At 46.8% G+C, this 17988-nt stretch overlaps 1 protein-coding gene across 5 annotated transcripts in view; it reads right to left on the bottom strand.

Annotated features, from left to right (window-relative positions):
- Rhogef3 (Rho guanine nucleotide exchange factor 3) overlaps positions 1 to 17988 on the bottom strand; it is a 204381-nt gene that overhangs the window by 140417 nt on the left and 45976 nt on the right. For all 5 annotated transcript variants that reach the window (XM_076307274.1, XM_076307277.1, XM_076307273.1 and 2 more), the window contains 3 exons: positions 9485 to 9659; positions 7745 to 8018; positions 3781 to 4073 (listed from right to left, as the gene is read on the bottom strand). In XM_076307274.1, coding sequence (XP_076163389.1) covers positions 3781 to 4073; positions 7745 to 8018; positions 9485 to 9621 — 704 coding nt within the window. In that variant the 5' untranslated portion in view covers positions 9622 to 9659. The remainder of the gene's footprint in view (positions 1 to 3780; positions 4074 to 7744; positions 8019 to 9484; positions 9660 to 17988) is intronic.

The following is a 17988-nucleotide window of genomic DNA, read 5'->3' as shown; positions in this document are numbered from 1 at the left end:
AGTACGATTCGGCTTATAAATCCGTGTACAAAAGCGGATGCAGCCGAGGTACGTAGCGATCACGAAAATTGCACGTTCGTAGCTACGTTTGCATCGTAAATTTCACAATCGTGGAACGCGAAGTTTTTTTGTTACTTCTTTTGCCATTTAATCTCGGTACTCGATAACCTGTATCGCATCGATCGTAGCTTCTGTCTTGGTTCGAAAAAAAGAAAAAAAGAAAAAAGAAAGAAAAACTTAAAAGAAAAAGCAACGCAAAAAATCAAATAACACGTGTGTGTATAAATCGTTTCCCGATGCAACAACGTCGACGATAAATATCCACGCGTCGGATAAAATTAAACACCGTGTGCACTGGAGGCGAAACGAGCTCCCGATGATTCTTACCATTTAAAAACAAGTTCCCCGCGAGACTCGACGTCCACAACGCGAAACATTTTAAACGTTTCGCAAACGCGCGAACGGAATGTAAATTCTCGGACGCGGTTCGTGCCACGAACTAGGTCGGCCAAGAAGTTTTCAAAATGGAATCTGCTATGCGTCCAGCGAGTGAATTTCGGCGCGACAGCTCGACACTTTGGTAATTCACGGATGTCCCTCGAACGTTTATCGTTAATGAATCTCTTTGAGCGCGGTGAACGCCGCGAGGAAAGAAGACAACCGCCGAAGAATAACCTACGGCGGTAACGATTCGCAAACGAAGAAAGAGCAAACCGGAGAAATGGAATTGTTATCGCGCGAGGAACGGTTCGAACACTGGAATAAAACGACACGGTCGTCCTGACGCGATAACTCGATTCGTTTCGGCTTGTCGCGAGCGTGACGCGTGAACATTTTTACCCGAGTGATCGATTACCGCGCTTCCAAAAAATTAGGGAAAATTATTATTATTATTATCGATATTCTCTGCTTAGATCGAGTACTGCGCTTGCAAAGAATTAAAGAAAATTATTATCATCAATCTTCTCTGCTTAGATACTATGTTTAAGAAACTCTGATGGATCCGACGCGAGATCGAATCGATCGTTCGATGTTGAAGAAACTGTGTGAATTTTTCAATCGCTTTGCGGAAAGTTACACGAATGTACGTATAAATGTCGATAAAGGGGGCAGTTTTATTATTTTGTACCTGGACGACCGGATGCGATATCGATCGTTACCGGCCGTTTTATTCCGAGCGCTGAACGGAGAACGAACGGGATCGTTTTCGTTAGATTTCGAGGTCTATTTCCGTCCAGACGTAAACGGACGTCTATATCCTCGAATACATTACCCCGTAATTTATTTCATTTCGGATGTCACGCGTTGACACTGTTCCTGGACGATCGTATCGGCTAGCACCGATATAGGCGTCCCGGATTAATTATATTTACCTTTTAACGGACATCGTCCGTGAGCTAGCTGGCTCCCCTTGGTTTTCACACCTGGATCGTGATCGCTCTTCCGCGTTAAATCGAGTATCGCGTGTCACGTCGAATATATCGCACCGTTACCGAAGATCGATGCACCGTCGTTTCGCGATCGGGTCGAAGCTCGCCTACGTACAACAATCGTCACTCGTCTCGCGCGTTTCGAGTAGTCGTTCGGAGGATAAATTTCTCGGAAAGATGATCTTGCGTTCCGAGCGCCGGTATTCGTTAAGAAAAATCGTGAACCGAATCCAATGGTAACTTTGTACGAATTTTTTCTCACGAACGGTCAACACGGGTTACGTCGATACGAACTGCGCGTAATCCCCGCGATGCTTCTCCATCGGCGAAATTATTTGCGCGCGCATTAACGTAAAAGCTTTCGTCCCCGTTGACGAACAACTCGGACGTATCATTTTGCGTTAACCGAATTGCACAAAACGCGGAACAAATGAAAATCCGACGCAGTATTGTACGTCGAGTACGGTGAGTGGATTATCATCGCGCACCAGTTGAAACGCGTTTCGTTTTCGTTGTATCGAAAAACCGTACGGTATACCGATACGATAATTAACTTTTTCAAACGTTGTATCCGATCGATTGGATTTCCCGCGTGATTTCGCCGCGTTAAACGTTTCGTATTATCGTGATCGGGATAGTTTTCAATTTGACGAATCTCGTCGGCCGGGGTACCTTGAAAGTTCTCCACGATCGTTTCATACTATCGATTCGCGATCGTCTCTCTCGTCAATGGCGCTGCGATACAATTATTTCGTGTATTTTTTCGTCGCAGACAATATCGAGCAAATACCACGGACAATTCTCAACGCGTTCGTCGCGAATCGCGGTCGTTCTCTCCGGTACCGCGTTCTCCGTTCGCAGAGATCAGCTGTCGCGAGCAAACGCGGCTAACACACTGCCCTCGGTGACACGGGCGTCTTTAAAATACGAACGAACCAATTACTCAACCTAATGGATTCGAAGAAAGCAAACCGGTCGGTGGCGCGTACGTCGTCCACTGGTGCGCCCCGAGAAAAATTACCCGAGACAACTAATTAACCGTATAGGGCCTCGGAAAGAGCTCTAGGAACTATCCGGTTCCCTCCACCGTTTCCTCGTTGAATTTTGCATTCGCGCGTGTAAACAAGTTACGCTCCGCGGAGAAGCACCGAGGGCACCGAGCGATGCAGGAAGCCGCAACGTGCTTTCATTGAGCTTCATGAAAGTTACATCGCGTGTAACCGTCGTCGACGACTGCAAAAAGTAAACATCGGAAACACACAAAGATAGAGAGAGACGGAGAAGAGCAGACCCAGAGAGAAAGAGAGAGATAAGAGAGAGAAGAGTCGAACGTAAACTCGGAATTGATTTTCTTTTTACCCGTCCCGGTATCAACGATACTCGTCACCGGTATTAATCCTACGACGAGCAACGATCCCTTTTTGCGGCATCGTCTCTCCCACGGAAACGAATATCACTCGTTAAACGTCCACCCGGTAGGTACCCGGTGTCTCGTTTCGCCGTCGAGCTATTCGTCTATTCCCGCGTGTCCTTTTTTGGGCCTGCCGGTGCGGCACCGCGTCGAACGGAACGGGGCCCGACCCGCTCCGGGACAACGAACTCCCGAAGCCCACGTAAAAAATTCAAGAGAGTTCGAACGCCGTACGAATAATTCCGCGCGGTTCGTTAATATGCGCTCGCGAACCTCCTATCCGAGGATTTATCGTTAGCGCACCAACGATGTGAATTCGAGAACCGATGAAACTCGGATTGGAAATTCAGCCCGACGGGCAACGCCGTTGTCCCGTCCAAAGAAATCACGGAGTCAGAGACGATTCTTCTTCTTCTTCGTCTTCGTCGTCGTCCTCTTCTTCTTCCTCTTGTGCTTCTTCTTGTTCCTCTTCCTCTTCTTCTACTTCTTCGTCGTCGTGCAACGGAAATTGTCGGAGTCTCCGGAGGGTTGCCAACTGCGCGCCAGACACGCGAAGCCACGCAAACGTGCACACACGTGTACAAACACGCGCGGACACATGGACACAGAGGCACGCACACGTGAGCAAGAACGCGTACACAGGGATGCGTGTTGGGAAAAATCTTGATGCGAGATGCAAATCGCGGGTTAAGAGGGAGTCGTTAAAACCGAGTTCTCGGTACGGACGAGGGGGAAAAGAAAAAAAAGGTACCGTGGGGAAGAGGAACCTCGTTGGAAATTGTCACCGCGCGCTTTCCTGCGTCGGTGAGAGCCTAGGACGCGGTACGCTACGCGGAAGACGCGGACGACGGGAGTAAAAAGAAGCGAATAAACGAACGAGAGAAAAACGGACGGCGGAAACGCGGCGGAGATACGAGCGAGGGAGCGCGCGCGCGTTACCTGTCGCCGCGGGAGCCGGTGGCCGTATTCGAGATGTCGGTTGAATCCGCGGCTGGACTGACTCTACGTGGCGGCAGAGCGGGAGCGGGGGCCTGGCTCGAGGACGAGGACGAAACGGGCCCTATGACGCCCACGTTGCCCCCACGTACCCCGTCCTCGGCCGAATGTTGCCTGCTCGACGACTGAGAGCTCTGCGACAGCCAACGACGACCGCCGCTTCTCGTCACCACCGTCGCGACGCCGGATCCGCTCGTTTGATGGGGCACTCCACCTCCGCTGTCCAGCGACGTGCTCTGCGATCAGAAATTCAAATTACGCTCGGGGTTGATTTCAAGAAGGGTTTCGCGACCCTTCACGCGCCCATCGGTACGTACAAATATGTTTTTCGTTACACTTTCGAATTGTGAAGAGGTGAGAAACATTTGTCGTTCGGGTCGATTTCAGGGGAGGTTTCACGATGTTTCACGCGTTCATCGGTTTATAGATATATTTTTCGTCCCGTTTTCGAATTATTCAAAGGTGAGACAAATTTGAAGTTGTGGTTGAATTCAGGGGAGGTTTCACGATGTCTCGCGCGTTCATCGGTTTGTACGCATATTTTTCGTCCCGCTTTCGAATTATTCAAAGGGGAGAAAAATTTGCGATTGAGGTTCACTTCAGGGGAGGTTTCACCACGTTTCACGCGACGCATCGATTCATACGCATAGTTTTCGTCCCGCTTTCGAATTATTCAAAGGTGAGAAAAATTTGTGGTTCAGGTGGATTTCAAGGGAGGTTTTACGACATTTCGCGCGTCCATCGGTCCATGAAAATGTTTTTCATCGCGTTTTCGAATTATTCAAAGGTACGAGAAATTTGTATCCCTGTATATTACCCGTCGTAAAAGTCATCGTCGATATTTTTAACTCGACCCTCTACTCGAGCAACGATCCTCCGCGTTATTGGATATCGAAGCTTTCATTTATATTATAGAAATCGCAACCGGGATTAACGGTAATGTTTCGATGTCGACTCTTTTCCTTCGCCAATTTTTTTTTTCCGGAAAAAAGATTTTCACGCAATTTGCGCTTTCCGTTTCCCCGTGCGCTCTTTATTTGTTCTCTTTTTTCAGCAACGGACGGGGTCGCTGTTTTCTTTGTTCGATATCTCGCGTTTCAACGGAGTGTACGTAATTTATTATTTAAGATTACAAGCGACGCGTTGTTTACCCTGCGTCGCGAATTGTACTTTTTTCTTCCCGGAATTTACAACGATCCGCGTTAAAAAGAGAGAAGAACTTCCGCGGAGGATACCGTTTTATTTACATTTTACACGAGACAAATCGACCATCGTACGTACAATCGAATCGACTCGTTCCTCGATAAACGTTGCGATAAATTTCTATTCTACCGATACGTAGGGTTAACTGAACAAAGTTGTTATTTTTTTTTTCCATCAAAGACGCGATCGTTCGCTTTAACCATCGGGTCGCGATTTCCTTCTTCGAAATTCGAGCTCTCGGTAATCTTCAAAGCGGCTCTGTCTCGAAAATACAGAGTTGGCCGTTCTATCCGGCGATTTACAATTCGCTTTTCCGCAGGCTACAATTTCAACGTGGAATTTTAACTAAAATTCCTGCATCTTCAGAAGTAGAATTTAAATAAGAAATTCCGGCACCCCGTGAACGTGAACCGGAGTTTTTCCGAATTTGTTTCCGCGCGGTGCACGATTGCTCTTGTACGCGTTACGGGCCGACTTCTTCCTTTGATAAGCATCTACGGCCCGTCGAGCAAAAAGCAAAACTCGTTTACGCAGTTCGTTTGCATGCTATTGTTTGCCGGCGTGGATGATATTTTAATAATGTTTTACCCTCGGACGTCTCGGACACGGCGATTACATCCACAATGGGATCTCGTAATCGATACTCCCTTAACACGGTAGCCTGGGTGCGGTTAGAGCGATGGCGATGCATTTGGCGTTTCTTCTCGAGCGTTTTCAATTATTCCTTTGACGGGCGAGCTAATCGATTCGGCATGGACTGTCGCTTCGAGGTTTCTCATCGGTCTCGTTTTTCCATCCCTTTCTCTCTCCATCTCTCCATCTCTCCCTCTCTCCCTCTCTCTCTCTCTATATATATTTTTTTTTTCAGCTCTTCTTTTCCCTTCCCTCTTCAACGGACGATGAGAATCGTTCCTGGTGAATCGAGGATTCGCATTCTTCGACGACTGAATTCGAGATTCAAGAGCCGCTTCCAGCGAATCGTCGCGAGATTTCTTAAGATTCGAAGAAAATCGAGACGACAGGGTTTATTGCCCTTTTTTATCTTAATTAATTGCGCCCGATGGTCTCCTCGCGACATTCTTCTGGCTCGGCCGACCGAACATGGCTCGTTTCGCAAGTGGCGTCGCCTTTAAGAGGGAAATCGTTTACCCAGAACGACACCGTGCACGCGAAAACACCAATTACCGAAAACTTTCTTACGAATAAGTTATCGAGCGACCGAGACGTTTCGGACCTCTTCGCGTATCAATCTCGTAGCTATATTATTTTTAATTACCGTTACGAGTTTCCTTCGCTCGGAACCATTGACGCGGTAGACGATCGGTAGACGGAAACGATTCCCTTTAATCGATACGAATTCAACAACGGTTAAAATTATCCGTACTTTGCATTTCTGGGATCGAAATTTCTCCGTGTAGTTTTTCAAAATTTGTTTCTTTTATTTTTCGAGAAATTCTCGTCGTTTTTCTACCCTTCCTTCGCTCCTAAATACTGCACAGTTACATCGAGATGCGTTCGGAGTCACGAGCTCGTTCCTTGGAATCCTTTCTCCAGGTTCGAAAGAGAGACGAAAAAGAAAGGTGTTGGAACGTGACCCGAAGCCAGAGGTCGTCCAGAAAATCTGTCCCGCGACGGTCGATTGCATAAAAGCGTTCTCGTGGTCTCTCGGCGGGCATCGTGTCGGCGGTGTGACACGAGACGAACTAAACTCGCGGCTACGCGCAAGGAGAGGAGGCTGCCGCTGGCTGTTTCTACTTCCAAATACGGACGAGGCGCGAGAGACTGGCTACGCAACTCCTTCGATGAAAGTATTTTTATTTTCGTCGCGGTTCGGTGAAGAACCCGTCTCCGCTCGGCGATCCATCGAGAATCGAGAATCGAGCCGCGCCTCGAGCCGAGCCGAGCCGAGTCGAGCGTCTATCGTACCCGGTCCACGCGCGCGCGCGCGCGCGCGTTAACTTCGAAGCGGCGAGATCGGCCGATCGCCGCGATCAATCGTGCCCGTTTTCCACGCTGGGAACGGAATTGGCGCCGTTGATAAGAAATATGAGAAATCGGGGTCGCCCGATCCATTTTCCATTACCTGCTTACGGATTTCTTTCGGCGCGCCGCTTGTTTACCTAACGTGGAAAAATCGAAATGACCTCGCGACGTGAAAGAGGATAGAAATCAACGGGAATATGTAGGTCGGCCCGATCGTTCGGTCGCAACGATCGGCGAGTTTCTTACGTACCGAGCGAGCGGTGGCTTCGAGCGATCGATTACCGGCTCAAAAATTCCTCCTAGCGTCGAAAATGGCCGATGCGAGCTTTCGAGCGCTACGCTTATAAAAATCGTTCTCTCGATGGATATCCCGACCAGGTTCGATTTGAAAAGTATTCGGCACGTTCTCGCGGATCCGTTGACCCTCTCCCCGTTAACGTATAATGCGATCCGATCGTGGATAGAAATTATCGTAAAACCTCCCCCGGAGGACGTTTCAAGGCAGCGCGCGATATTTACTCATCGGGACGTCGGGTGACGAACTAGATTCTGTCCATTATCGAGTTTGCCTTTCACGGAACCAACTTGGAGATAATTTCGTTCGAGAATCTTCGAACGATGAAAATTCGTCGGTTTTCGAACGAGTCGAGTACTTCCCTTCCCTTCCCGAGGATTCAACGGACGATGGTTTCTCTCGAAATCACCGAGACCGACCACTTACGTTTAAATGATTCTTCCTCGACGTGACCGACGAGTCCTGCGAGGAGCCCCTTGAATAATGCCTGGAGAAGACCTCGGCGAGCCTGGACCTTCCCGAGCTCGTTGCGTTCGATTTCGATTTATTCGGCGGCGATTCGTCCACCGTTTTCGCCAAATTCGGATTGCTGCTCTTGCGTTCTGGAAACACTAGATGCTCGATGTTCGGCGTGTATCCGGGATCGCTTCTCACGATATCCTGCAGGGTGACGCGGCTTCCCGCGCTCGGTCCTCCGTTACTGAAACGATCGAAAATGGCAATCCCTTTTTTCTTTCTTTCCTTCTTTCTTTTTTTGTTTTTTTTTTTTGGTTTTCTTTTCGTTGTCAACGAAATCTGGGTAGCAGGTTCGCGAGACGTAACGAATCCGTTGGTCGTGCGCGACGTATCGAGGTTTCGACGTTAATATTTATCGAGCACTCGGAACGATCCCCCGGAGACGCGTGTCTGGTCCAGGGGTGTCGAGGTACCCATCCGCGTGAAAAGGAATTTCGCGAAGGGACGTCGAGAAAGGGCGGACGCGACGCGAAAGCGACGTAAAAACAACGTCGCCAGGAACAAAAGGAAGGACGAAACAAAGAAGGGCCAGAACCCGGATCGCTAACACGCGTCGTGAATGCAATGTCGCGCACGTCGACGCGTGTAATGTCGGCTTAAAAGGGTTAATTATGCAAGCCCACTGAAAGCCACGGATAGTTCACTGTCTCCCGGTATTTTTCCCCGAGATTTTCTCTTGCCTTTCGGCGCGATCCGTCAAAGGCGATAGAAAAAAAAAAAAGGGGGAGAAAGAGAACGGAAACGGTCGGCCGGTAATAAAAATGTCGACCGCAGACCGCCCTGGGATCCATTGTAGCGAGGAATGCAACGAAGACGAATACGCGTACGCGACGAGCTAGAAGCCACGATACGCGAACCCGATCTTGGCTCTCTCCGGTGAATCGTACCGTTCTTTTTTTTATTTTCTTTTTTTTTTCCTCCAAATATTTGCAACCGACGGATAACGAGCAAACGCGACGTAGACGCGGAGGGTGGGCGCGAGGCGAAAATCGAAACGACAAAGAGATTCCTCGTTCGAATACGCGTCGCGTTCCGGTTTTAATATCGTTCGAAATAAATTCGATCGCGATGGAAACGGTACCGGATGCGTTTCACGAGGAGGTCCGATCAATTTTTCTCGATTTTCTCCTATCGACGAAACGCGAATGAAATTTCCTTCGAGCGTGGACAAGAGCGCGATTTCGAAACGAGGATGTATTTTTTCGTCGAATTCGGGGAGCGTTGAACTCTCGTCGAACCGCGAACACTTTCCACCAACGCCTCGCTACGATTTCGAAACATCGATGGAGAGTTACCGATTTTTCATCTCACTGTCTCAGTTCTTCACCGAGGTTCGAAGAACGTTCAACGGTACTGTGCAATGTAGTACCGTTCGATGAGTTTTATCCAACGACAAAACTTATCGAGCAACCAAGTATACTGTTCGGTAAACTTTATCGAACGACAGAACTTATCGAGCAATCTAGTGTACTGTTCGGTAAGTTTTCTCGAACGACGAAACTTCTCGAGCAACTTAGTGTACTGTTCGGTAAGCTTTATCGAACAGAACTTATCGAGCGATCTAGTGTACTACTCGGTAAGTTTTCTCAAACGACAAATCTTATCGAGCAAACTAGTATACGCAATTAAAAAGCATTTCTGCAGGCTGACCTGGGTCCGAAGCCGTGAGGTTGCCTCTGGCCACGTCTTTTCCCGCTGCCACGGCCAGGCTTGATGTTCGTCGCCTCGGCTAATTGCAGCAACTGGCGACGATGCTGCTGCAACAGCGGGTCCTCCCTGCGATTCATTTTAACCGGTGCAAGTGGAGTCCTGTCGTCCCTGCATCCTGCAACCAGAGCGAAACGGAGACCGGGCTATAATGGGTGCGTGCGCCGCGTGAAAAATTACCAACATTTCCCGCGGAACGTTGGGAAATTCTGTTCGCGGGTTCGGACGACTATTCGTTGGTAAATCGAACGAACGGGAGCAACAAAAATTAAAACACCGCACCGATACATTAATCCGCTTTTAGTGGACCGTCCGCGAGCGGGGACCGACACCCCTGCCAAATATCCTTGATTTTTATATCCTCGTAATAACGAAACCGGGTCAACGTCGAAACAGAGATAGCGCCGGTGGCTTCTTTACGAGTTTTACCGGCGCGTTAATTTTTTAATCGTTCGATTCCTTTTTGCAGACCACCGACGTATTTGGTCGCGCGTTAAACGACGGGGAAAAAAATTCCCGGCTCGTTATTTTCCTTTTATATTAGGGTAAAAGTGCACGGGAATATTGAGAAAACTTCCGAACTACTCGCGGCCGTATAATTAATTCGGTGCTTCGAAAATTACTTTTGCCTCTGCGTTCGGTCGAAAGGAGTGGGGAAAAAAGCGAGGAAGTGTTGGCCGTTCGGGATGTTCCACGCGGATAATGAAAAAATGTAATTCGTTCGAAAGGAGACCGAACGAAAACGCGATCGGAAAATAGGACTCTATTAAAGCCGGGGGAATAATTTTCAATAAGACGTTTCCGAGAGCGTTATCCTTTTATAGCGTTTCGTTTCTAAAGGTATTGGATCGTAATTATCGGACTGTGAATTCTTCTCCCGGGATCGTGTCGGATCGGGAAAAGAATTTACTACCGACACTGCGTCCGCCCGTGCTTTCGTTCCTCTTTGAGCGTGAATCGTGGAGAGAGACTTGGCAAAGACGACCGAAAACGTGCCGGTTTTCTCTACCATTTTTTCTTTTCTTTTTCTTCCTTTTTCTTTTTCGGTTCGTTGTTTCGCGTTAATAACTTGCGGCATTGTTTTCGGCATCGTGCCGACTCTATGAAACTTTTTTTTTTCCAGTCCTTTCTATCGAGGCAATTTCTGCAGCGAAACAGAAAGGAGTATAGACGCTTCTATTTTTCACTTGTATTTGTTTTTTTCTTTTTTTTTTTTTTTTTTTTTTTTTGTTTTCTTCTTCTTTTTCGGAAACTCCGTTTAATAAAACTGCGCGTTCGCGATCGTTCTTTTTTATTACATTTCATTCGTAACGGTGTTAACGAACGCGCGATAAAATTCTCGCTCGTTTATCGAACGAAAATTAGAGAACGCGCAGTGGCTTTTTCTTGTTAATTAATAGGTATTTATACCGCCCTCCTCCACCCACTCCGCTCCACCCGCGGCTCCATCCTCGCTAATGGCGGAAACTGGTGCCAATAGTGTTTAGTTTCCGGTGGTTTGCGATAATGTAGCTCGTTGTCAGATATCGATGAAAGTTTCCCGAGTTTCACCGTGCGAGCAAAACAATTTATGCCGAAAATAACGCACCGATGGAAATTTCGTACAAAATGTAAAACTATTTTTAAGAGGAATTTCAATCAACGGATGTTAACGCGGAACGTGTGGAAATAGTATGGAAATATTTCGTGCATTGTAAAAAAAATTTCGATCGTTTAAACGTATACATTACCGAACGCGTAATTTCGCACACGGTGCGCGATCTCAATCTCGTAAACATTCGTTCGCGCGGTCGATTCGTAGTCAATTTTCGTTCCGAGCGACACGGTGTTTTAAAAAATATTTAAAACCCGCGAAACGAATACCTTTAACGTTATCCGACTCCTTTCCATCCGAAACTCCGGTTACGTTTGTTCGTTACGCGTTTTCCGCGTCACGGAATACGTATCGTTATTCAAATAGAACATTGCTCGGAGAAATATATTCGTGTTAATATTACGGAACGTCTCGTCTCCTGTTACGCGGGATATTTTCGCGGTAACTTTGACTTTTAAATTTCATTGCGCGATTCATTCGACATTTATACGCACGTACGCGACAAAATCGAGTTATTTAGAGAAGACGGGGGTCGAACCGAGTCCAGTTTACCGGCTTAGCGACAAACGCGAGTTCCCTCGCGAAACGAATGTCCCGATGTTGAATAAAAACTTTAAGTACGGAGCTTACGACTTTTCAATAATTCCACTTTCGAGAGAGAGAGAGATCATCCTTGCCATCCGCTTTCGAATTTCTCCGGTGAATCGCTCGCTACCCGGTTCCATTTCCAATATTGACATATCAAGAACAGGGTGGAACAAACAAGAGCGACGGGAGCTGGGTAATCAAACCGAACCCTTCGCGAACGTCTTATCATATTTGCATTATAATATACATTGACGGTGTTACTTGGAAGCGTTTTCCACCGTCATTGCATATTCTGCATAAATTTTCTCGAAGGTGGCTCAAATTGAAAACAATGAGGCGTTACTTTCCGATGGTGTAGCTTTCCTCGTGAGAAAATTAATCGCGTTTCGTAAGCTCGTGTCTCCATTGTTTCTTCGTGACGATTTATACTCGTATTGTGACGATTTACAATCGATTACGAGAGTTATCCGGCGAGGTGGGATTTACCTTTGTATAGTAAATCGTTTCTCGTCAATGATGATGCTCGTTCTCGTCAACCCTTTCGTTTACGCTATCGTGTGAGACATAAGGAAATCGAAATGTCGAATTTCCAATCTCGTCTAAACACGATGCAACAAAAATCATTTCTGGTAGCCGTATATATTTATGCGTACGTTTATGTGTAAATAAATTTGTATGCGTGTTTGTGTGTGTGTGTGTATATATATATATATAATGTCTTTTAGATTCTACTCTACGAATACGCGATGTGAAGGTACACCTTCCGGAATTTAATAAAATTTGATTTATCGATAAAGTAAAGATATCGAGCTATTATTTAATCGCAGCCAAATAACCCAAAATTCCAATATGGACCAAGCGTAAGAACCACGGACGAGTCAAATATATTTCTTCGAAAATATGAAAAAGAAACCCTTGTGTAAAGTCTTCGTAAACAAGATTCAGCGTTCACGATGACCTTGCTGTCGATCGTGACACGCGTTATCGAAACTTGATTCGTAAAAACACGGTGTTAACTTTTCAGCGATGAAGACGCGGCTTATTAGTTTCTTCGGGGACAGTGACACCTGTCGCTAGTTTCTCCACTCGGACATTAGTTTCTCCAGGGTGACAGAGACTCGTTAAACGCTCTCTATCCCGAGGACTAAATATCTCTCGCGATACATCGAGTTTGATGCCACGTGGTGATACACTGGATTCTTCGATAAGTTTTGTCATCTTTTCCATTGTAAAAAAAAAAATATTACGACACTTTAACTTTGAACTGTAAATATTTGAACGAGTCGACAGATCTACACGAAACTTCGCACACGTTCGTGAAACGGTAAGACTGTCTTTGAAAAAGATAAAACGACGAATGTAACAGCTCCGTTTCTTATCGAACGACGAAACTTATCGAGCAACCTGTTATTAACTTTTGGCGAAGAAACGACGATTTACAGGAAATATAGTGGTTGACGACAAACGAAGAAACGGCAGTTAATCTTCTCGTAACGTTAGCGTTATTTACGAGCTGGAAACGGCCAAGAAACCGCAACAACAATTTCGGTAATTGCCGAACGTCGAGGATGGATCGTACCTCGAAGGAGCCACGCCGCGAGAACTCGCGTTTACGCGTGTTATCGCGAAAGTACGTACACCATACGGTAGCACGTGGCGGACAAGTATTAAATCGGAAAGCGAATCGTGCGGCCAGTTTCGCGGTACGAACCAGTGGATTTCTACGCGTTTCTCGGTGTTCGTGTTCGGCTTAGCCACTCCATAAATTGCAAATTCTGATTGGGATTTACGAGCGGCGTGTATTGCAGATTTTCAAAACGAAAACTACGCGGACCGAGCCGGTACTTCGAGCCGTGTGATCGGGATTTATGGTTACTCGGCCAAGAAAAAAAAACGGGAAAAAGCAAAGCGGTCAGGGATCGTCCTCGCTGACAGACCACCCGCTTCTGTATCGATCGTTGTTCGTTTTAATGCTCGTTCGCGACCGCAAGTTCCCGGACGATATCGTTGGCGAAAATTTTGAAGAAAAAAAAAAAATACAGTACTCGTTAAACAATTCGACCGTTGCGTTCGCGACAAAGGAAACGTTCCCCCGATCCTTCGTCGAGATACGTCGGTGCATTGTATCCCGATAGGATACTTTCTTTTCTTCGGATTCGAGAAAGTATCGTTATAGGACTACGATAAGCTCGACAAAGTTCCCGCTGTAACGATGCTGAGATTGAGACGTCACGGAACCAGGAAGAATATATCTCGAGATACCTGAGCGAAATCAACATCTGTCGTAAAATGTAACCGCAACGAAGGAGAAGAATCGAGGTCGATTAAACGTAAATAAAGAGAACAAGAAATCGGGGATGGAGAGTGCGTATAGGAATGTATTGTACAAAGTATACTTGGCATGAGTGTACGATGTGCGGAGTGAGGTGTTTGTTTCTAAGGTTTGGACGAAAGGTGCAGGTGGTATTTTTCCCAAACTATAAGAACGCGTGTGTTTGTGTGTATTTGAGTTTTAAGGGTGAATGTAGCGACGAGAGTAGTCTCAGGACAAATTCGAAAAGCGACAGTAACACCTCGTTCTGCGTCTACTTACAGGGAATCCGTACTTCCAGACTATCTTCGATAAACAAAGTCGTACGTTTTCGACCTACCTCCTCGAATAAATTATCCCCGCGCGAACGAAACACGTTACACGGTGCGTACGTAACTGGTGCGTATTACATACGTTGTCGAGTTCTCGAGACGAATTCAAATCGATCGCCGAAAGCAACGAAACGGAACAGCGAAAGAGATTTCGCTAAATTGTGCATTTCTCGTACCGTGGTGAAAAAAAATTCGACCGGTCGGAGCGCGTCGATAAATCGTGTCCGAATTAATTAACGAGGAAACTGATTTCGTTCGAGATTCTTTCGTAAATGTTTCCCGCGAAATATGCAAATGCGAAATTCGATGATGACGGACGAGCAATAGGGGCCGTTGAAATTGTGCTGAACGAAAACGGAACTAATTTCGTCGTTTGGAAGACTTACGCACGGTTTGATGGCTTTTACCATCGGAATACCGACTTGCAATTACGGTTCGGTAACGATAAAACGGATTAAAACCAGTGTTCGTACCGGGTCGGGTCGCAAAATTATTTTCCCACGGCGCAACGACTAACGGCGAGTCGTCCAAGTCGTTGAGCGAGATCACTGCGTTACTTTTTATATCGCGGTATTTCGTCGTATCCGTTTACTCTCGGTATCTCGAATTTTAACGAAAGGAACGCGGCCCCGTTGTCATTAGCACGGATCGATCACCGGCGCCTGTAAGAACCGTTCGACTCGACTCGATTGTAAACGAAAGTGCTCCTCTGCAGGCGCTGTAATTCCTCGCTAAGCCGGAACGACTCCAAGGAATTGACAGGATTTCGAAGGTACCGGTTTTATCGTCGATGGAATCGCCCCGAGTGTTGGGGAAACACCGAAACGAATAGTTGCGCACACTTGTCGCGAGCTCGTCGAATAACGTTACATCGTAGATGTGTACACGGTCGGTTAACGACACAAGACTCGATTTCGGCGAAGTTTTCCGGTCGATTCGACGGTTTCCCCGAGAGCGTTGAACGAGAAGAAAGGGGTAACGATTCTTTCTCCGTGGGACGCGTTTCGCCGAGACAACGATTTAAAAATGTATGGGCCCCGTAGCGCGCGCGAGCGTGCACCGGAACACACTTTCGTGAAGTAAGACGACGGAGGAGACGTAGACGCTCGACGGTATTAGAAGAAACGAGCTGCCAAATCGGAGCACTTGGCGATTCTCGGAGACAGAAATCGAATCACCGTCGGATCGCGAAACGGAAATGGAACAAGATTAGGATATAAGGACCGAAGTTGGATCATCGGAGAACTCTCGAGCAAGAGTCTGGCTGCTACGTAACGCTCGTGGGATTCGTGCTAGATCATTCCGGGACACGGAGTAAAGCTCTGTAAATACTTTACCCGCTATTACGTATTCCGTGATCCAAACGATGGTTGCCGTTTCGTGTTAACGTTTGCTCGCGGGCTTGACATTTTAACGAATTTAATGGATCGTTTCTGAACGATCGCGCGAAAACGGGAGACTCCGGCCCGACGATTCGCGCAGCGCGAAAGTGTACAAAACGGAATCAGACGCAACGATAAGAAAATGTATCGAGTCTTTCGTCGGCTGCATCACCGTCGCGGTTAAGGAAGCATCGTAACGGTCAAAGACGTTGAATCGCTCAAAGGGGACCATAGAAAGGACGTTCATTGTCCTGCGTGACCCTTGTGCCCGACGACCCTTTGACGCGCTGGATAGAATCCGATGCCGCAAAAATGAAAAGAAGAATTTTATTTGCAACCGGTCGACTACGCTGCTTCGTTTCGGTGCGCCAGAAAATCGAAAGCTTTCCGCCCGGTGAAAATATTCTCCGATTTCATCGAATTTGTCCTATTCGATTTACACGACATCGAGTTTTAACCGTCAAGTGTTTCTCGTTCGTCTTTATTTCGGAACGATTCGCAGATACGCGATTGCGCGGAATTTTTCCGCCGTTAGTAACAACGGATCGCGAAAGATCGTTCTTTTTCAATACCGCGCACTTCGAATGGAAACACGGTCGAACGGAACTTGAATTAGTTACTCGATGTGTAGAACAGGAGATGCAATGTTGCGCGCAACGATACAAGTGTCTCTGGTGCTCAATTTTCCAATTTTTTTCTTTTTTTTTCGATGCGTAGTTCGAATAGCCGTTGCGAATCAATTTGTTAGACGCGAGGCGAACCCGCTCCTTTCTCTCTCCGGAGCGTCACTTTTTCGTCGAACAATTATCCGCGACATTGAATTCGACAACAACGAAACGGCAACCTATCCGTGTCCGTTATTTTCGATGTACGCGCGCCACCGATACAATCGTGCTCAAAACGGAACGGCACGACGTTGTAAGACTAAATATTCTTGTCCGATTTGTCGGTTATTCCGGGATACGAGTCGATTAATTTTTTATACGAATAACGGAGAATTTGTACTTTTCTCGTATCAGTGACCGTTCTACTCCCGCTGTCGATCGAAGCTCGCTACCGACCGATGGATGTCAACGAGGTGGAGAAAGAATTTCTTCGCGAAGAAGTGCACCGTTTCGAGAACGATGAGACAATGTGCGAAATAATATTCGATATTTATGCGAGCTGTGCAAGCAGTGATTATTTTTAGCGGAACAAACGGGGCTCGTTCAGAGTAGACCGAACCGAGCCCTCCGCGACGAGATAACTCAACAGGGACTCGCTCGATCGTTACGTATGCTTGGCTACCATTTTTTATACGAAGCTGCTCGAAGAGACGTGTCCAATGAAAAGGGATCTTTTGGGATCGGTGGGTTCCTTTGCGACTCGGTTCGGTATGTGCGTGAATGTATTTAATTCCACGACACAGCTACCCGTGTCAATAATACCAGCAACAACCAGCGAGTGCTTATACGAGGAGGAAACCTCCCTTGTACGCGGTTGGTAGCCGTAACTGAATGATTAAATAGTTTGGCCGTAGAATCTACCGTTTTCACCTAGGCGAAACTCGGTTCTGTTTCGACCGGTGACGCTTGCCGGGATTTAAACGTATGTATCGTACACTGCGAATAACCGTGACATTCGCGCGTTTACGGTTATGCGAGTATTTTAACACCATCCGCAATCTCGCGTTCTATCGAGAAACGGATATCGATTGGCAAGAAGAGTAAATGTATTTCGCGATGTTGTTACCTTCTGCAGCGATGTACGTGTTGTTCGCGAAGATCGAACAATTTCGAAACAATCACTTACGTTCGAATATCGAATTTACGAGAGAAGAATTGACTATACGATCGCGCTGGACTTCCTCGGAACATTTTTAACACTTGCGATCCGATGACTGGATCATTTTAGAACCAGTCGCAACGATTACGTTCACAAGAAGCGCGAAAGACGATCGTTGAAATATTTCTCTCGGTATCACCGGCACCAGTATACGCGCGCTGTATATTATTTACCTCGAATTTGAAGAAATGTAACTCGTTGGTAATTTCCAAATTTATCACCCCATTCATCGTTGTCTGCACAGTTATGATATTTGCGGGAACAAACTAGACGAGTTTCGTATTTCGCGGTGGGAAATTAGTACGAGATTGGTATTTACGAGGGAAAATTACACCGGATTGATATTTACAAGGGAAAATTAGACGAGATTTGTATTTACGAGGGAAAATTACACGAGTTCGGTATTTACGAGAGAA

This window comes from Ptiloglossa arizonensis, chromosome 3 (genome assembly GCF_051014685.1).
Source record: "Ptiloglossa arizonensis isolate GNS036 chromosome 3, iyPtiAriz1_principal, whole genome shotgun sequence".
NCBI lineage: Eukaryota > Metazoa > Arthropoda > Insecta > Hymenoptera > Colletidae > Ptiloglossa > Ptiloglossa arizonensis.
Note: the sequence above shows the minus strand (reverse complement) of the source record. Positions and strands in the feature narration are given on the sequence as shown.